A 20,476-nucleotide genomic window follows, 5' to 3' on the forward strand; every position below is an offset into this window, starting at 1 on the left:
TGCCCTTCCTGGTCATAAGCACTGGACTGCTGCACTCAATAGCAACTACAGTCTCACTCCAACAAGTCCTAAGCTCTTGTAACAGCCATGTCTTTAGGACTGACAGGTCCTCCACACTAACTCGTTGCATCTTATCACATTGCCAGGCAGAAAGAAGTAGTAGTAGTTCTTACCAGGTTCTTGATGAGGGCCTCTAACTCCTTCTGTGCCTCTTTGACAGCTTCCTCAGTTCCCATGATAGTAATCAGCTCCTGATCTTTGTCCTCAGAGGTTGGGAAGATGATGCGTGCCCCGGTATTGTCACGCACCTTACGGATGTTGCCACCACCCTTACCAATAAGGAATTTGTGGTACTCTGGCTTTGCACGGAGGTCCACAGTGTAACTCTTAGTTTGCTGAAAGAAGTCATATCCCCATGGAACATGTCAGTATATAATAAATAGACATCAGCATCCACAGCAAGCATGTAGATGTTTACCTCCACACTCCACGTACATACAAAATGTTGCAAGAGCAAGGCAGATGCAGCTTGCTGTCAAAATCAAAAAGGTATGACATCTTAAAGGAAAAACCACGTGAAAGATGTTGTCAGTGCTGAGTTCTCTCCACACTCAGCACAATTGGCGAGAACACGAGCACAGCAGACTACCCTGGGAGTCTGTGACTCACACTCAACAGCAAAACCTTTTGCTGACTGCCTGCTGTTGGTCACACAGCCAACGACCAACCACTCAGAACACGTTCATATGCTGGCATTGGAAAGGTGTTTGTTTCTTCTTTCTTGCAGTTAAAGTGACCAGTGAGCTGGTCACAACTCAGAGCAATGTCTTGTAACCAAGGGCTCCCCAAACCTGTTTATATGCAGTGAAATGTAAGAGCTGGAACTGGAATTCAGAGATCAGGAGAAAAAGGAAAGGAGAAGTGGCAGAGGCAGCTGTTTCAGAGAAGTGTGGCTATCCAACAGCACTCAAACCTCCAGAGTAGGGAGTCTTTGAGTATATCCCCCCAGCCATGGGAGAGAAGCATTACAGCCAGTTTTTCCACTCATGAGAGAAAAAACTCATTGTCACAAGTTTACTTTTACCCTTCCTGACTGTACTCAGATCCCTCTAAAGAGGGTTATGCTGTCTGACACGAGAGACTTCTCAGCAGACTATGGGGACCATGTGAACCCTGGAAAAGAAACAGCTGGCCAAAACAATCCGCTCCTCTCCTTATGTCAGGGCTCACCTTCTCCTCTGCCAGGTGCAGCAGCTGCTTCTTGGCTTTCTCCACATCCTGGGCTGGGCCCCTGATGGTCACAGTGTCACTGCCGGAGCCCTCAGTGGGAAAGTGGATGTGGACTCCACCGCATTCCTCCATGATGGAGCGGATGAAGCGGCCTTTGGCGCCAATGAGGGAATTGTGCAGTTTGGAAGGAATAGAGACCTCCACCTCTGTGATGTTGGCCTAAGGACAGCATCAGGATGTTAATCAAACTGCAAAAATGTGTTTGTATCTACCCTGCTTATCCTCCAATTCCCACATTGCTAAGGTCTTCACCGAGCTGTTTGTAGGAAACGCCCGATCACAGGAGCTTGAGACTGGCTGCCTCTTATACATAAGCAGCCATAGGCAGGCTTGCTGTATCATCCCACAGTGCATTCAATTTTGGAAGAATTACACCCCGAGAGCAACTACCATGAATGTAAATTCAGTCTCTGACGAGGAGACGGCAGACCTGTGTCAGAGCCTCCATTTGGACAACAACAGATGCTATCCAGTAGTGCAAGTGCACAAGTTTGCTCTCCGTAAACCTGCGAGCTATTGTGGCAAGTCAGTATTGCTAGAGTAGCCTCCCAATGAGTCTTTCATCTTAACTTAGCTCAGCTCCTTGCTTTGTTCAAGATGATGAGGGTCGTCCCTGCTGATGCTGAACAAGTAGTATTTTCAGTCTGCTTGGCCTCAGTTAATGCACAGCCTTCCCTAGTTCACAAACCACACTTCAGGACAACACTGCTATTTGCATTCTGATAAGCCTCGAAAATAGACATCCCTGAAAGAACTGCCAGATACCACAGACATACTCCTCTCCTGCTACTGGCAACTTTTGCTAAGAACTTAGGTTTTAGGGCCAAGAACAGACTGACCCTCCTGTTTGTTTCCTCCCTGCTATTCCACACCACAACAATTTCTTGTGTGTTAATGTATTCTACCATCATTTTCAAATCCCTTATCCACAAAAGGTCCCTTACCAGCTCCTTCTGGATGGCAAGAATTCTGTGGCGAGCAGCTTCACAGTTTGCTCTCTTGCCTGTGATAACAATTGTCTCCGAGTTGCTGTTCTCTGCTGGGAGATCAATTTTGGTGTTGCTTTCTTCACGAATCTGCAAAGAAAAGAAATGATTTCAGAAGTGTCCCATGTCAGAAGAAAGCCCCTGGAGATTACATTTCACATCACCAATGAGCAGGAAAGGGATTTAGTTGAAGGCAGTTGACTGTACTGAGCACCAGAGAAAGAGAAGTTATCTCACCTTCTTGATGTTGGCACCTCCTTTCCCTATGATGTTCTTGTGGAATTGTTTGAAGATGGGGACAGAAATAGAAAAGCTGTTTTCAACCTAAGGGAGAAAGAAGGGACAACTGAAGATTGCACATTGTGGCAATTCCCATCCTAGGAACCTGGTAAACACGAGCTTTGACAATAAACTTGGACCCAAGGAAGTTCTCTGTACAAGACTGTCTACCTCCAGCCAGAACTTTATGTCTTGAGTTCTGTTATCTGGAGGTGTTTCAGTCCCAACTAAGTACAGCGACAGTACAGCTGTACTTTATATCAGGGCTACCCTAAGTGCATGGGAGAGAAGAATGTGCCCCTACCAGGTCTGCCACCATCTTCTGCATGTACTTGGTGCACTTCTCCACCTCATTTTTGGGACCCCTCAGTTGGACAATATCACTCTTGTGCGCTGGGTCTGGGAAGTTGATGATAACCTGCAAGAAGCAGTCAGTCAGAGTCACCTCAAGGAAGTGCAAGAGCTGCTACGTCAGACACAAACAAAGCTTGGGGAGATCCTGTACACCCTCTCTTCCATTCAGAGAAGGGCAGCCATGTTAGCAGCCTCTGGTCAAGAGAATTTTCTCCTATCTATTCAATGCAGAGCCACTATACTTATGATTTTAGCAACAAGACCGTTACCATGCAGCAAGAGCCCCCCCTGGATTCCTTATCCCCCGGAAAGCCTCACCTCTGGGAACTTCTCCCGAATTTCCCGGATCCGCTCACCCTTCTGCCCAATGATGGTCCGGTGGAATTTCTGCTCAATGATTAGGTCCTTGGTGCGTTCGTTTTCCTGATGGCAATACACATTACAACTCAGTGTTCAGCAGTACAGCCCTGTATTCTCTTTTACACACTTGCTGCCTAACAGCTTACTTGTCAGCTTTTTTCTTTTATTCTCCTCTTGAGAGGATTCTTTCTGGGCTGACAAAGAACAGCGTGCAAGTAAATAAAGAAGCCCATTTGCAAACAGGGACTCACACTTGCCAGCAGATCCAATCATTCATTGGGCAAGGGGCACACATTTGTACCAGGAAAGGTTATGAGGGAACACAACAGCCCAAACCCTGCAGCTCCCTTAGCATCACGTCCTGCTCACCATACGGGAAGCGAGTTCCAGCAGCTCTTTCTTGGCCTGTTGGACCCCCTGGGGATCTCCTTCAATTCTGATCAGGTTGCTCTTCTCATTGTCCGGGGGAATGCGTACAGACACCTTGTAGAGGTCCTTAATCCTGTTAACTTCAAGGCAAGGATGGTGGTGACAACCTGCTAGGCCAAGGCTGGCAACAAGGCATCCTGATTATCAGCACTCAGTCTGCTTAAGAAGTAAACCAGCCTCTGAAAAGGGGTGAGGGTCTCCTCACCCTACCCTGGAATTCAGCAAGAGCAGATCTGTGCCATTCAAGACCCACACAAGTAAATGCTGTGGCATTTTAGAGAGCAAAATGCTCATTTTCTAAAGCATTGAATTTGTTTCCTCCCCAAACACCACACATTTACATCACATCACGAGATGGTCGTTCATTTCTCTTTGCAAGTTCTTTAATGAGGAGAGTCTTACTGGCAGACACCCACATTCCCCTATCAGCTGCTAAAATGTAATTCACACAGAGTAATTTAAAAAAAAAGAAAAAGTTAACTTTAGTTCTCCAACCAAAACAGACTCTCCTCCATGACATGGCAAAGTCATCTCACAACCCTTTCATACACTAAAGCCATCCCAAGCACTTACTGCCTATTTATCTCCTCATGCCAGTCAAGAAGAGCAGCTGAAGTGTGATGGAGACACCACACTAGATGAGCTACAGAACCCCTGATACTACCAACTACAGATGTAGAGTGTGAGCGTAGGAAGGATTAGGAAAAGCACACCACTTACTGTTTGCTCCATTCTTGCCAATGAGGTGTCGATGGAATTTGTGGTCAACGTTGATTTCTGCATAATCCATCCGGTTGATCTACAACAAATGCAGAGGGCTATGGAGAACAGGCCAACCCTGCTCCCAGCTCATGCCCTGCATAACTGCCTGTCGCCAGTAGTGGCACTGACTCCAGTAACCAGCTACAAGCACTCTTCCTGTTACTGCTCCGTTTGAAGTTGAGAGCACCACACTTGTGAAACGTCTGGAGGGACTTCTATTCTTCCCTAGTTACAACTGAACAGTTCTTCCTTATCTGCAGCAAAAGATTTAAGATCCAGTGCTGGTTTTTCAGGAATGCTGTGGACAAGTTTTGTACCCATCTGTATGGGAAGTGCTGAATCACGACCTGAACCTCTGACTGACCACCAGAGGCAAGCACTGAGTCAGGCCTGGGAGGACAGGTGAAGACAATCCTCCTGCGCTACTGGAAGGAGTGGAGCCTGGCTCCACCTCTCCTAGACCCCATTTAAGAGCTGACTGCCACTGGAGAAGGATCTCTTTTGGAGATTGCTCCTCTTGGAGTCTTCTCAGCAAGCCCAGGACAAGGGTAAGCGTTCCATCCATTCTCCTTTAGCATGCTAACCTGTTTAGCCTATTTCTTAATTATAACATCTGTATATTCATTGATTATATGCCACTTGCCTCCTGCAAGTTCTGTTAAGCAGGGAAAAACATCATAAATGTGAAACACAACTTATCATCTCTGTTCTGCTGCCCCTTCTAATGAACTGAAACTACTAACACCAACTTACCAGATCCTTGACCATGACTTCAATCTGTTCCTGAGCCACATTCACATCTTCTGTAGGTCCTTCCAAAGTGATTTTATCCTCTCCTTCCGTGAATTCGATGTGAACCTTGAGACAAGGCAGTGAATTCATTAAGAATTTTCCAAGGTATGAGACAGATCAATGCCCTTAATCAGACCTACATAATCTCTGCCACTAATAGATATTTTCCTTCCCACAAGACACACAAGTTATTCCTCAGCTTTCAGAAGACAGTAATGCACCATTTGGCCAGTGGCCTTCTAGAGCCTGTGGCTCTCATGCTGTTCTTAATGCTTGCAAGGGCTTCAGAGAAGTTGCTCACCTCACCTTATCTCAACATGAACTCACAGCAAGAAAGCCTAATTGAATTCAGCACTTATAAGTATGTTACCACATCAATTCTCCAACTAGTGCCACCTCAAGCTTCCTCTGAAGGAATAACCAGAAGAATAACTTAGGATGAGTAGCATAAGCAGCAGTGGAAGGGAGGCTTTAATGTTATGATCTGTGCCTCTTCCTCCTTGGTTTCACTCACTCTAGAGCATGTTTCTCTTCTACAAACAGCGATCTGGAATAAACCATATTCTATAGAAAGTGCTCAAGCTGACCAGCTCGCCCATACCTTTGGCATTTGCTGAGTTATTTTGGCCAGGTTTTGTCCTTTCTTTCCAATAATGAAACGATGAAGCCAAGAGGGGGCAGAGACCGAGGAGACGGTAAAACTGTTGGCCTGAAAGACAGAAAATGTAAAAAGCTGTTTGATGGACACACTGGATGAAGTCTCCACAAAAATTCAGTTCCGATTTCTACGGTGTATCCTCAGTAGCAGCAATCTCTAACAGCATCTCTAACAGCCCAACAAAGACCACTCCTCCTCCACCCGTCCATGCTGCTCCTAGTTATATCCTAACGTGACTTTCTAACCCATCTGACCCAGCCCATCTCCTCAGTACCTTTGCATAGACTTCAGTCAATGCTTGCCCAAGCTTTTCGGGCTCGCCTCGCAGTATCACCGTCTCCGAGCTACTGTCAGTGGGTGGGATCTCGACAGAGACTCCAGTTTTCTCCAAGATCTCCTGCAGGGAATTCCCCTTGGGGCCGATGACGTACTTGTGCTGGGACTTCTTCACTTCCACCGCAATGGTTGTAGTCTTCTTTTTCTGTGGGGGCAGAGGCACTGGGGCATCAATTACAGGGGGGACAGAGAAGGACAAGAGTGGAAGGAAGAGGCAGCAGACGCAGTGAATTTCTGCACCAAGTAAAGAGCAAAGCAAAGCTGAGCATGTTGGTTCTGCAGTACCCCAGCACCTAGTGGGGCCCTGCCCATAGAAAGCCTTGTGCTCACAGACTCGTAGTCAAAGTACAAAACCAGCATTCTCCTCCTTCATGGAGGAGACCATGCACACGGCCTTGCACAACAGGGCTCAACACTCAGCTGTCCTCAAGGCAGTGGTGTAACGCAATACCATGTAGGTTACTTGGCTATAAGCTGATTAACTATGTTGAAATCCAAACTGGTACAAATACAAACCTAAGCATGAGAAAAAACACCCCAATAACCCACAGCAAGGATATTCACAACGACGTTGGCTGCGGAAAGTAAACTGGAGTGAAATTCACTCTTTAGAAACTTCTATTTATGTAGCAACCTTTTACTGTCAGCTGGCCACCACTGCAGACTTCACATTTCCCTCCTTAGTGTCACCAGTGCAAACTAAGGGAGCCCTACATGGTCTGCTGAATCCCATGAGACAAAAAAACAAGACATCTGTCACCTCCCTGGCAACATCACCCCAAGTTTCATTCTGTTGAGTAAGGAAATGGTAAGATCAAGGGCTATGCACTGCAAGGACTGCAGTCAGAGCTGACACGAGGAAGACATAAACAGAGAGAAGCAGAAGAAGAGAAGAGGGACTCTGAACACGTTGGGAGGAAGATGGGGAACTTATAGGGACCATACCTTCTCCTCATAGATCTTCTTAACACGAGCAACAGCCTGGGCCAGCTGCTCCTTTTCTCCAGTGAAGACTATCTCTGTCTTGTTGACGCTGGGTGGAGGAATGTTGATGCGTGTCCCCGTGTCCTGCATGAGCTCACTCACCAGCTTGTTGTAAGGGCCAGCAATGAAGGGGTGAAACACCTTCTCCACATCCAGCCGCTCCACAGCACGCTTATCCTGGAAGAACAAAACTCTGTGAGAACTGCCCGCTGTTATACAACCTCTGCCAGACATGGTGGTGCCCTACTTGACACTCTGGCCCATGTAAATCTCCATTCTCTTCTGGCTACAAATCCTACTGTTGCTACTCATGTTTTATGGTATTCACCATTCTAACATCTGGCCTTGGCTAAGCTGGCATCCGATTATGGCCCACTTCAAACATCAAACAAACTTATTTGAATTAAGAAATGGACAAAATGGAGATCAGGAAGTTGAAGAAGCTGGTGTAGATGCTCATACAGTCCATGTCTCTGTTCTCACTAACATACCAGCAACCAAGCATGGCCACAGTAGCTACTAACATGCAGCATTCATTGGAGAGGTAAAATGGCAAGATCACAGCACTGCAGTACCTGCTCAGCAGAGATGAGCAGGATCTCGTGCCGGGCTTTCTCAATCCCTTCTTTAGTGCCGGTGATCTTGATCTGGTTGCTGGGGTCATCTGGGCGGGGGATCTGGATTTTGGTTGCAGTTTTGAGCTCCAGGTCCTGCAGCTTCTCGCCATTCTTTCCAATGACAAAGCGGTGGTGCTCCTTGGGGATGGCAACTGTTGCTGAAGCCTGAAACACAGGAACCAAACAAGTGTAAGAACCTTTGTCTGCAATGGCAGACCCGCAGAAGCAGGCCTGGGGAAAGCAAGAAAGCAAGTTAGATGCTGCTGAGCAGTACCATTAAAGAGGAAACACAATGTCTTCCCAGCATATCCTGCCTAAGTACTGATACTGTGCCACGGCAGTTAATCTGCAGTGCCTATACACGAGGAGACTAAGTCCCATCTTTTCCTCAAAACCCTTCTGTTTGTCCAGAAGCAGTACTCAGAATTTGCAAAGGCCTTTGGACACCGATGAGGAGATGCCTCTCTTTCAGCATAACGAACAGATGCAGTACCACACAGCAACTGAGACGATGGCTCAGGGGTGGAGTTTATCTGAGCTCTGACATCTGCTGCTAAGAGAACAAGGCACACAGGCTGACTCCTAGGAAACAGAAATTTAACACCAGAAACCTGCCCCAGCAGACAGACAGCTATGAGATACTGCTACTCACTGGTTTTCAGTGTAGTACTTACGCTGCCAGGACTACCTATAGGACTACCTCTTGGAAAAAGGGCCCAAAAAGCTTCCCTCAATCTACTTTTAAAGAGATGTTTTATAGCAGGGATTCCTGACTTCCTCCCTTCTCACTGAAGCTTTACTTGCCTCCTAGGTTGTGACTGCTACAATGCTCATGACTCCTGTGAATATTTAACTACTAACAGCAATGAGACGCACAGCATTCCAACGACAATGGAAAAAATGAAAAAAGATCATTTGATCTTCGACCCTGTGTTCTTATAATGAAGCCAGCCAAGCCTAGGAGCAGTTGGGAATCCAGACACACCTTCGTCTGGGGCCAAAGCAGTAGGAGGTACATCTGGGGAGAGCGGGTCATGTATAGCACAACCTGAACTGATTTTTCAGGTGCACATTACTTAGGGTTTGTCCCTTTCTCTTCCCTCTGGCAGGATATGACACATGGGCTGAATAGCGCTGAAGCAAACATAATATTAACTACTGTATTAACTGCCTTTGACATTGCACATGAATACAAGATCTGGCTGCAATACAGCCTAACAAGTGCTACCATCCTGACTACGAACTCAAAAATCTGAAGGTGATGAATCAAAACCTACGGGACTGAAAGAAGCAATTGAAACAACGGAGCTGCGGCTCCTTACTAGTGCAGCTTTAATTACACCACCCAGAACCCTGACCTCAAGCACTAAGCTTTTGGCAGGAGCTCTCATTCTCTCATCCCTTCATGAAGGACGTAGGTGGAACAGTCCCATTCTCACAGGCCAGTGGTTTTGTGTGAAGGGTCTGCATCCCCTCCAGGACCAGCACCTCAGCATAAAGTTGTTTGCAATCCAAGCGTTCACAGATTGTAGACTCCACCCTTCATACAACACCAATGGCCTGTAATTAAGTCTGCACCCTATTTTAACCATCACCTCCATTCCAAATCGCCAACGGTGTGCTTTGAAAATATACAGCAAAGCTGAATTAGTCATCTAATAACACCTCCTCAGCTTATAAGCAGACACACACAGGGGTCTCAACACATTTCTCAATCTTGGGGAAGAGCAAGGATGAAGTAAGAAACAGTTAGATGCCCCCTACCTGTGTCTGCAGCCGAGCGACAATCTCCTTTCGAGCCTTCATGACTGCTTCCAGCTTGCCAGAGACCATGATAGAAAGGCCCTGGTCCTTTGCGAGAGACAGCTCCAGGTGAGCTCCTGTCTTCTGCATGATGTCAAGGCAGATCTTGGCCTGCTCGCCTTCTCCAAACTGATTCATGTCCTTGTATTTTCTCTCTTCTAGTGGCACATGAAACACCTGCTCAGCCACAGGACAAATAAGAGAAAAGGCACAGCAAACAGTGAGTATGGTTTCGATTGCCAGTGCCTCCCTCTGTTCTTGCTGTCTTGACTCTGCTGAAAGACTAAGTTCCCAGGGTTGGATAACCCATGGGCACTTCCAAGGTGGACACAGGCTGTGAGTAGTGACAGGGCAAGAGTGCTGTAGCAGCCACACTGTCCCATGCTGAGAGTCCTCCCAGAGCATGTCAGGCAGGTAGAAGCACTAAGTTAACAGCCAGAGTACTTAAAAATTAGTGCTCACTGCTTGACTTCTGCAATCCCCCCCTTCAGGCCTGCTCTAGCTATTTCTGCAGTAGGGACTGAAAGCATTCTCTGAACAGCTTTCCAACAGTTTTCCCCTCCTCCCAGAATGGTCCTAGGTCTCAGGTGCAATTCTCCTCATGCCCTGAGAGGCAAAGAGGCTGCCAATCTGACACACGAAGGATTTCATGCTCCGAGGAAAGCTTTGTTTCAACTGTTTTCTGGAAGAAAGAAAGAGGAGAGGGGATAGGGTGCCTGCTCCCACCAACCTGAGTGATGACAGAAGCCTTTATCGGTCGGATCTTGCTCCAGGGACCAGATGGTTCCTGGGCAGCTTCCAAACATGGTGCTTTCTCAGGGAGCGGAGGGAAGGCTTCCTTGTAGGTTGGAGGATCATTCTCTTCTTCAGAGTTTAAAGCTGTAACTGAAGTGAAGCAAACAGGATTTATCTCTTTAGAGATGCTCTCCAGGCAGAGATGCCCCTACTGATCGGCAGTGCAAGCACATTTATACACTAAAAGGGAAAGTAAGTGACTTGTGCACTACTATTAATTCTATTACAGTTATGCTTGTGGAAACAGCCAACTCTGCACAACTGAACTCAGTACAGCAGACTGCAGTAGATGCCATGACCAGCTTGCCTTGTCTGATGCAGAAAGGGAATGTGCAAATGAATGGTGGCAGAAAACAGCACACTGCTGCAAACTTTGTAAAGAGGAGCTTGATGAGGGGACAATGAGCTGAGCAGAACGAATGTAAAAGAACAGAGAAAGGCTGCAGGTCAGAAGGGATGAGACAAACACACAACCAAGGGGAGGGCAGGGAGAAGTGTTACAGTTAGGGCAGACTCCAGGGAAAGTCTGTATGAGGACATTATGCTCAACTCAGTTGTGTGCTGCACTGTGCCAAGTGGGCCAGCTGGCAGCTGGAGGACGGGTGCAGAAAGGCACCAGTGAGCCAGCCAGTTACACTTACTTTACCCAGCACCTGGCTGAGCAAAGGAAGGAAATGACTGAGTCCAGCACACCAATCCAAAGAGGCCCCGCTGCAGCCCAGTGCCCCACTCTTGCATGTATCCTGTCTCACAGTCAACAGAGTTGCTAGTCAGAGCTGCATGAAGATCTGAGGCTCGCTTCCTCCAGGCTCTGCATGGTGCTGCCATTAGTGGACAGCTAGAGTGTGTGGTGAGCCACCCATGCAGGAATGGAGAAGGCAACTTTCGCACACTCGTGGGGAATCAGATGCCTGAAGTGAGCGCTGTAATAGCAAGGAGCCCTGTCTACATTTAGAGACACGGCACAGGCACTCAGCTGTTTTCTCACCTTTCACCTGCTGCTGAGTCAGGCCGCTGCGGTGTTCAGCGAAGCTCTCCTGGGTCAAAACTGCCACGGAGCTCATTGTCGACTTCCCACCCACACACAATCCGGGTATGCCACTGGAGAGTGAGAGAGGAGGTGCCACTGTTACCAACACCATTCGAGGGGCACAAAAATTACCCAGGGGAACAAAGCATGCTAAGCTCTGTCAATCAGCATCGTGAAATCGGCCTCCTAGAGTACCAGTCAGCTGCCCAGCTCTCTTACTAGTCCAGATGGGAACACATGGAACAGTGGACACCAAAAGCAAAGTTCTTCATTAAGAAGGGAGAGGATGCACAACTTAATGTCATCAGAAAAGGGGAGAATGCAAGGTGCTAAAAGATACTCTAATTAATCTATCTATTATTAAAGGTGTGCAAAAAGTCTGGATAGTGAGTCTAAGACCACAGTGTAATCCTGGAGAGAAAATGAAAGAGGCCCAGGATGCTGCCTCCTCTGGTAGATGGCTCAGTTAAATGTCTGAGCTCCTGCTGATTTGGGGATACGCTCAGAACACCGCTCTGATAAGCATGCTTAGCAACACCAAGATCTTTGGCACTCCCAAAATAGGAACTTACCAGCTAAATGGTCAGTAGCCAGAGAGTCCGTCCTGTAAGCTGCCCGTTTGTCAGCCTGCCAGCTTTTGCTTTACAGAAAAAGAAAAGAAAAATATTTATGCGGCTGCTCCAAGACAACAGGAAAATATGACACTCGTGTTACTGTAACTTGCAAGAGAGCACTGCTGTACTGTGTTTCAAACTTGCATCCTATCCAAGATGCTCTCCTACTGAGTCACATCTCACCACACTTTACCTGTCATGCTTTACTAGAGCTGCAGACAATGCCGCTGCCTGCTGACCCTCACAGCAGGAAGCCTGGGGAAGCTGCCCTTTCATCACACCAGCTGCAGGAGCAGCCATGCAGTACAGGCAAAAATACAGTCAATTAGCACCAAATGTGCAAGGTAGACATGAAATTTCAGGGTTGCAGCGAGAGCATTGACATCTAGTCAGAGGAGACTAACAACCTGAAAATCTGCCAACAACACTGCCATCGCTCACGGGTTAGGAATGTAGTTTAGTGGAGCTTGGGTGAATCAACACAGACATCCTCACAAACTAAGGCAAACGCTCAGGACTATCCACATGCAGCTGCTGGCCAGTCCACCTCTTGGTTTTTTATTGCAATAAGATGATACAACAGGCACTGAACTCTGGCTCCAGGTCTGTCATTACGAAGGAAAAAAAAACACCACCACAGTGATTTACATGGACTGTTTCGAAGGCATCCTGAAATAAATAGGTTGTTGGTGGGAGCTTTATATCTCCTGCATCTGCAGCACTGATCGGGAATATAAATAAGAAAATAAAAGCCTGGGAAGTACATGCTGTCAGATGTGCAACAGTTCCTGCACACCCCCCAGCCGCATGTGTGTGCTCCTGCAGGGCCTGCAGCCTCCTGAAGTCCAGTGCCGCCGAGTGCCTGTGGCACAACAGGTCCCTCTCCTACACAAAGCCTGCACTGCTGTTTCTAAAAGCGAGCTCCAGCACTTCTCAGGAAACCGATCTTCACCATTTCTCCCAGCGTGCCAGAAAAGCCTCCAAAGAGCTGAGCCTCTGACGTGGCATCTTGCATCACACTGATGGGGCGACAGAACAGGGGACAGAGGCAGGAGGAAAGGAGTGCATCAGGCTCACAGGGACCCGATCTGTGTTTCAGTGAAAGCCACACAGGGAATTTCCACCTGCTTCACCACCACCTGAGCAATGGAGCTAATGTTACAATTAATTCTCCAGCGACCTGCTGCTGCCAGGTGACAGCTCCCAGCCGCGTTGCCTGAAGCACAGCTTCTGCAGCACATGGAGGCTCTGCAAGGCTGGCGTGCAGGAAAGGGAGGCTGGCTGCCTGCTCTGGAAGAAATGTTCGTGCTGTGCTCACTGTCCCTGGGTACGCTGAGGATCACATCACCACGCAAACAGAGCTGCCAACACCGCCTTCAGCTCACTGGGTCACTCTGAGGATGCCGCTGCCTCAGGGCAAGGTGCCAACAGGACCGAGGGCAGGAGCCAGCAGGACCCCATACGCCACAAGCAGCTGCGAGGCTCTGGCCACAGCCTTGCTAATGGCATGGATGCAGTTATAGTTCTCATCTCCGGGAAGCATCACCTGGTTCTGCTCCTTAGAGGGGGAGAAGGATGAGAAACTGGTGAAACTACACCAAAATAGTGGCAGCCTACGACGCATAACCTCGAAGCATAACCTCAAGGCACAGCTGCTGGTTTCAGTGTGTCCACGCCAGCTGTGGAGATCTTGCAGGCAACACCTCAGAGCAGAGTTAGATATTCGAAATCTAAGGGCAGCACTTACCCCTGTGAATGTCTGCTTTGTCACCCATACGGCAAGCTAAGAACAAATGTTTTCCATCTCCAGTAACCCCAAACATCTGGTATACTGTAGGCCTCGGGGATTCATCTCTGGCCAAAATTGGAGGTGGCCATCAGAATGGTATTTTAAACATAACGTTAGCAGCGGCACTGCGTCTGAAGCCCACACCTCCTCACCATCCCACTGCAGGCTTTGAAATTAAGCTTACAGCCACGTCAGGCCGGCACACGGCTGGCTGGGTCACCAGGTTCCGAACCGCCAGCCTCATGGCTGCCCGCAGCACGGCCACAGCAAGCTTCACGAGATCGGAGCATGCTTAAATAGGAGAACAAATCATCCTGAGAATAGCTCCTAGCCAAAGCCAGCCCTAACCATACGGAAATGTTTGTATAAAGGGAAACAAAAGCAAAGTCTCGCGCTGCACTGCCAACACAACCAACGCCAGTGGCCAGAAACAGGCAGCCGGGTGATATTTTACAGAAATATTTGCATTCTGCGTTACGGTGCTTACAACCAGACGCGGCTAAAGCTTCGGGCAACCGAGCCGGCTGCCGTCCTTCGCCCGGGTCCACGCACTGCCGGTCCGTCCGAGCCGACGGCAGCTCGGCGTTACGCGCTTCCTGCCCGCCCCAGGTATGCCGGGCCGCCCAGCCTTGGCTCGCTCCCGGCGGCCAGCTGCTGCGTGGCAGGATGGAGCCCTTCCACCGCTTCCTGCGGCAGCGCGCAACGTGACCGGCGCCTGCCGGACGCGGCCAGCCTTCAATCCGAGCTCTGTGCGCGTTTTCTCCCCTCCTAACCCGCTCGCCGCCTCCTCCCCTACCTCGGTTTCCCGTGCTCGCACGGCGCTCACTTTGTGCCCGGCCGCCCCGCGGCCCGCGCTCCGTTCGGGCGCCCGCAAGGAGGACGCGCGGCTGCCGAGCCCCTTCCCGGCCGTGCCCCTTCCTCTCCGGCCCGCGGGGCCCCGCGGAGACTCGAGCCGGGCGCGGCGGGGAGGCGGCGGGCCCAGGCCGGGCGGCGCCGCCAGCGCCACCTCAGCACTGCCGGCACCGGGGGCGGGGCGGCGGCGGGCCGGGCCGCTGTCACCCGGCGCGGTGTCCGCGCCGCTCCGAGCGCCGCTCCGCGGGACCCGAGCGCTCCGCTCCGCTCCTCCCCGGCGCCCACCGCGCGTTCCTCGTCCCGCTCCCCGCGCCGCCGCCCCCCCCCCCCTCAGCCCCTCGCTCATCGCGCCGGCCGCCGGAGCTTCCCCCGGCTGGACGCGAGCCCCCCGGCCCCGCTCCGCTCCCCGCGCCCTCCCGCAGCGCCGCGACTCACTCCGGCCCGCGGCCGCTCGCCCGCCTTGCTGGAGAACCGGGAGCGCTCCTGGGAGAGCGGCGCGAGCCCTCCGGCGGCCCTATATAGGGCGGGCCGCTGCCAATCCCCGCGCCGCACGTCAGCGGGACGTGCCCCTAACCGGCGGGGCCGCCGAGCGGAGCGGGGCAGCGGCAGCGCGCGGCCAGCACAACGCCGGGCCGAGCCGAGCCGCCCCCGGGCCGACCCGCAGCTCGTCGGGGATTTCTTCCGGCCGCTTCTTGTACGCCGTTCCGAGAGAAGAGCCCTACTTTCCTCGCCAGAAACTTCTCTGGAAAGCGACCCGAGCGCGCTCCCCCCTGTGCAGCGACTCGATTTCCTGTTTCAGTGCGGCCCCACGTTGCTAAAACCCCACACATCAGCGCCCGGCGGTGCTCTGGGTGCTCACCCCACACTGCGCGCAACGAAGGACCGCCCCGAAACACCCACGTCCCTCGGCAGCAGCACGGCAGAAGTGGGATAAAGAAGTCCATCGTTAAAAAGCACAGTAAGAGAGGATTTAGGACACGGGGCGCCGGTATGCCAGAGCACGTTTGGGTTCCCAGCCAAAGAGCAGGAGATGCTGCTCTGAAGCCATCGCTACGGCCTGCCTTGCCATCTCCCAATAGCACACTTCGGAAAACCTTCTTTACATTGAAGTTAAAGATCAAATTATGGAGATCCTTCTGCGTTTCTCACACCTCTACATAAAACAACATCCTAAAAACTGCCTGGCATTGGGTGAGACCGTGCTGCACACATCCCAGTGGCTTTCAGTCCAGCTTCTCTTTTCTTACTGTAACTTCCAAAGGCACCCGAGCCCACCTCCTCTTCTCCTCACTCATACACCATGACCAGCCCCAACAATTCTGCCCTCAGCTGCACCTGGTGCAATCTCACCACCTTCAGGAGGCTGTGAATATCCAATAGGGAAACTGCAGCCCATGTGAGCCCACCGGTAAGCCTAAGCCCAGCTGCAATCAGCGGTGCTGTGACTGGGGAGGGAGGTGGCAGGAAGGCATGCAGCCAGGTGTTGTGTCTCTGGTAACCTAGGTGCTATAAATACAGGGTCCCAGGGGAGCACAGCACCATTTGCCTTTCTCCTGGTAAGTGTGCTGCTAGAGGGCAGCTCTCCTCTTGCACAAGCAGAATTGCTGAGCAGATACCGAAGCAAGGTGATTAACCTCTGCAGGTCTCCCATGCCAAAAAGCTCATTCAAAAGACAAACTTATTTCCTGGGCATTCTGACAACAAAGTTATGCAATCCTCAGCTAGCAAACAACATATACACTGCCCTTCTGAGGCTGTCACAGGGCGCTCTACACAGAGGGAGCAAGCAAAGTCCATAAGAATGGGAGCAACTCACTGGTGGCAATGGAGTTCTAACATGAACAAGAAGCTTCAAGCTCTGTGAATGCAGGAAGAGAAAAAGACACAAGTTCAGAGCAAAGCAGGCACTTGTGAGGGCTCCAGACCCAGTGGTTATCACTGACCAGCCCAGAGACTGAGCCCCACGCCTGGTCCTGCTGCCAGTTCAAACTGCACTGACTGGTGGGATTCTCCCGGCTGCCCTGGCTGTGTGCACACAAGGTCTGATCTGCTCTGTGGAATACTAAGTCCACGCAGGTTGTTTGGATGCCAGGTGCTATCACAAAGCAAATGCCATTTCTGAGATGAGGAAGAAAGTCAATGGACAGCTGAATAAAATCGATCCAACTGCAAAGCAAAGGTCAGGGGCAGTCCTCCCACTTGCTCTGGGAGAGAAGTCTGGTAATTTCAGAAAGAAATAACACTTGCACCAGTCAAGTGAGCTTCCTACCTGCACTTCAGAGATGATTACAGGCAAACTGAAGAACTGGAAAGTTTGAAGTAGAGGCAGAGTTCAGGTTTTCTGCCTGGGAGACCCACGACACAGCAGACAAAACAAAATGGAGCATCAGCCTGTGCTGCTTTGCAGTAACAAAACTTGCATCAAGAACGGGAAGAGAATGAGATATGACTTTCCTGATGCACAGCACAGCAGGAGAGAGCTGGCACAGAAATGCAGGGCAGCCAACCCCGGGCCCTGCTGGTCACACTGGGTGCTCAGGGGTTTGTTCCGTCACCTCCTGGAACCTCCAAAGCTGCACCAAGCTCCTGGGTGAGCCATTCCATGCCTGACTCTGCCAGTAGTGAAAAAGGTTTCTGTTTTCTGACAACCTTTCATCCCAATTTTGGCAGTTTAGGCTGATCTGAATGTGCTTTTTCATTTAAATAATTACCACACTGTGTGCTCGTCTTACACAGGTGCCTTTGGAGCCATGCTGCAGCACTATCTGTTCTGCCTGCACTAAAAAAGAAAATAAAATCTTCCACCAATAATTACCTGGAGCCACCTCCCAAAGCCTGTTTGGACACTTGTGGTTAAATATCACGGTTAGCCAAGACGTGGGGATTGCAGAGATCCTGCAGAACAAAGCAGGCACTATTTCCTTCCTATTCTTCAAAAGGAAACTTTTACTTTACTCTGCTTTGGCCACTGGGCTGGAGCTCTTTTGTTTACCTTTTCAGTGTCCCTGCTCTCTTTCCCTTGGCAATCACAATACAAAGTGAACACGTGGCAACTTTTCCCCCAGCCCCCCCAGAGAAATATTGCCAGCAGCTCTCATATCACATAGCATGGAAGGGCAGCAGACTTGCAAAGCCTGAGCTTGTCCTTTTTTTGCATTACCCGTCACAGATCATTCAAAGCCCCTCAGCTTATCGTGCTGCTGTGCTCTCCCACACTCCTTCAGGTACGTTCCGCTGCTCTTCTGCGGGCCGGAATGCGAGGAGCCAATTAAAGCAGCTTATAAAGACAACAGCCACTTCTTTTCACTTAATTAGGTAAGGAGGCAAAGCAAATGGGACAAAACAGTCAGAAAAACAGCAAACTAAACAAGACGTAATTTTATTTATTTTTATCTCTTGCTCAGCTCCTTCGATTCCTGATACCACACAGAAAAAGCTAAGCAAGATTCGTGGCCCCTCGAAGGATTCTGAAGATTCCTCAGTTACCAATGTTTACTGGATAACGAAGACTAAAGGGAATGCTGAAGCTCCATTTTTATAAACTTTCTATGTGCTCTGGTATGCTCTGCTCCCCACATCACATAACTCCACAAGACACTCCTACTTTGTAGATGTTTCTTTCCTTCTGTCCTCGGGTTACAATAAATAGTCTGAAAACGCAACCCATAAAAGCTAGCATCACTGTGACAAGCAAAAACCTCAAAGAGCTCATAAAAATCAAACAAACTTGCAGAGAAGCCAGTTATTTGTTTGCAGGAGGAGGAATAATTCAGAATTACCAAAAAAGAAATCTCCGGCTTGGCAGCAATTGCTGTGAAAAGGCAATAAAGTAAATACCTGACTCTAACCACCACTTCCAAAGGCCACCATAGGACCCCAGCTATTTAAGCACCACTTCCCTTTGTCCTATTCATAGCACACGCAACAGGGGCTCAACATATCCACAGGCAAGCACTAATTCCTAATCTCTACGAGGCCAAGCAAAAGGCTCTTGGTGTGTTAGAGAGAATTACATCATGGTGATCTAAACTGACAGTGAAAAAACCAGACAGTCTTCCCTTCCAAATCTGCAGGGCCACTCTAAGCCTGCCATGAAAGAAGAGACAGCGGCAGCTCTGAGTAAAGCCCGCTCCACTAATTGTTGCAAATATTATTTCGCACTTAATAAGTCTTTTGATAACGCACTCTATTTTTCTTCGGGCTTGGGCTGGAACTGGAAGGATGTGTGTGCTGCTTTAGGTACAATCTTTTTTGCTTTAATACTTGATGCTGTCGGGCCCTCCACCCACACGTTGCTATTGCATCTCTTGGATGAGCAAAGCATTGCAAGCCTGCAAATAAAATAGAGGGTTTAAAACGTCTTCCATTTCCAAGAACATCCAAACTTCTCTAACTGCTTGTTTGCTCCCGTTTTTAACCACAACTCTGCCACAAACAGAGCTCTCCATTCAATATTTTCATTTCATGAAGCTATTTATAAGAGCAGGTATGGAACATTATAAAAGTTTCCACAGAGCAACTTAACGAGCTCCCATTTTAAGCAGCAGTCACGTATTTACAAACTAGCTGTTCTCCAGAGATCTCAAGGGTCCCCATCACACCGGGCACCGAGTCCCAGCAGGCTGCAGGAAGCACTAAGGTATTCATTTGGAGAACATGAGCACACACAACACGCCAACCATAACACACCCCAAGCCTCCTCTCACCCTGCCTGCTCTCCGACTTGTTCTCCTCGGCTCTCCTTGCAGCTGCTCCGACACGGATTTTCGTTTCCCTTATCACCCGAATGAAGATAACAGCAAATTTGCTTTCTGCTGTGCAATGGAAACAGCTGGGGCCCGGCTGGCACTGAGGAAGGCCAGGGGAGGACAACCACCCAGCCCTCAGAACTGCGGGGGACACACAGAGCCCACTGCCAACCTGTAGCTGGCTCATTTCACTACCCCTAGTCTCTCACTGGGGCTCTTCTCTGGCTTTCCCTGTGCATTCCAGAGGGGCATCTTCCTTGCACTGCTGTCCCCTGTTCTCTTCCTTTTTCCTTCTCCAGCCTGCGTATTCATCCTACATACCTGCTCCCATCCCATGGCCTGGCCTAGGCTGTGTTTGTCAGCCACCTTTGGCAAACATCCTGTCCTGCCCTATTCAAGGAACGAATGCAGGGACAGGCAGAATTCCAGTCCCAGCAGCAACAGGGAAGAGAACCAGCAGGTGGTGACATAAAGCAGAGCGGATTGAGGTGTTACATGCTCCTCTGAAAGAGGCCTTTGAGGATCTTTCAGACAAACCACCATAAAGTAGCCAACCAAACCCAGCTGATACAGGGTAAGGGACAGAGGAGTGATGCCCCTGCAACAGACCAACGGCCTAAATGAAGCCTGACAAGGTTTTCATCCAGTCCCTGATGAAAAATATGCCAGAGGTTGGCCGTACAGAAGCTAGACATATCTGCTTCACATGTACAAGCCAGTGGCCTTCCTTTAAAACCCGAGTCCTGATAGGTAACCTTATCACCTGGTCTGTGCATGGGTCAGACGACTGTTCCGTGGGCTCCGGCAGATCACAAACAAGCAATTAATTGTCTGCTGAACACAAGATGACTTGCCACCTCCAGGCTGAACAGCAATGGCCAGAACACTGCCAGGTTCCAAGCCCTCACTCCTTAGAATCCAGCTATTTGCTGGGATGTTGGACCATTAAGTATATAGCTGCAGCCCACCAGTATCAACTATCAGCACTTATTTCCAAG

The 20,476-nt window shown here is 49.7% G+C and overlaps 1 protein-coding gene across 3 annotated transcripts in view; it reads right to left on the reverse strand.

Moving 5' to 3' along the window:
- The window catches only part of HDLBP (high density lipoprotein binding protein), a 33,374-nt gene that overhangs the window by 8,093 nt on the left and 4,805 nt on the right, over positions 1 to 20,476 (reverse strand). Inside the window, exons 1-18 of one of the 3 annotated variants that reach the window (XM_052685203.1) lie at positions 15,166 to 15,287; positions 12,048 to 12,115; positions 11,434 to 11,546; positions 10,381 to 10,535; positions 9,612 to 9,827; positions 7,806 to 8,012; positions 7,192 to 7,407; positions 6,185 to 6,391; positions 5,854 to 5,961; positions 5,214 to 5,318; positions 4,419 to 4,497; positions 3,639 to 3,778; positions 3,228 to 3,332; positions 2,860 to 2,973; positions 2,514 to 2,600; positions 2,235 to 2,366; positions 1,231 to 1,449; positions 174 to 395 (exon numbers count right to left, since the gene is read on the reverse strand). In XM_052685203.1, coding sequence (XP_052541163.1) covers positions 174 to 395; positions 1,231 to 1,449; positions 2,235 to 2,366; positions 2,514 to 2,600; positions 2,860 to 2,973; positions 3,228 to 3,332; positions 3,639 to 3,778; positions 4,419 to 4,497; positions 5,214 to 5,318; positions 5,854 to 5,961; positions 6,185 to 6,391; positions 7,192 to 7,407; positions 7,806 to 8,012; positions 9,612 to 9,827; positions 10,381 to 10,535; positions 11,434 to 11,509 — 2,388 coding nt within the window. In that variant the 5' untranslated portion in view covers positions 11,510 to 11,546; positions 12,048 to 12,115; positions 15,166 to 15,287. Of the gene's footprint in view, positions 1 to 173; positions 396 to 1,230; positions 1,450 to 2,234; positions 2,367 to 2,513; positions 2,601 to 2,859; positions 2,974 to 3,227; positions 3,333 to 3,638; positions 3,779 to 4,418; positions 4,498 to 5,213; positions 5,319 to 5,853; positions 5,962 to 6,184; positions 6,392 to 7,191; positions 7,408 to 7,805; positions 8,013 to 9,611; positions 9,828 to 10,380; positions 10,536 to 11,433; positions 11,547 to 12,047; positions 12,116 to 14,674; positions 14,694 to 15,165; positions 15,288 to 20,476 lie in introns of those variants that run through there. The other 2 variants (XM_052685204.1, XM_052685202.1) reach the window with 2 other exon arrangements.

Source organism: Tympanuchus pallidicinctus, unplaced genomic scaffold (genome assembly GCF_026119805.1).
Source record: "Tympanuchus pallidicinctus isolate F22 unplaced genomic scaffold, pur_lepc_1.0 scaffold22, whole genome shotgun sequence".
Classification (NCBI taxonomy): domain Eukaryota; kingdom Metazoa; phylum Chordata; class Aves; order Galliformes; family Phasianidae; genus Tympanuchus; species Tympanuchus pallidicinctus.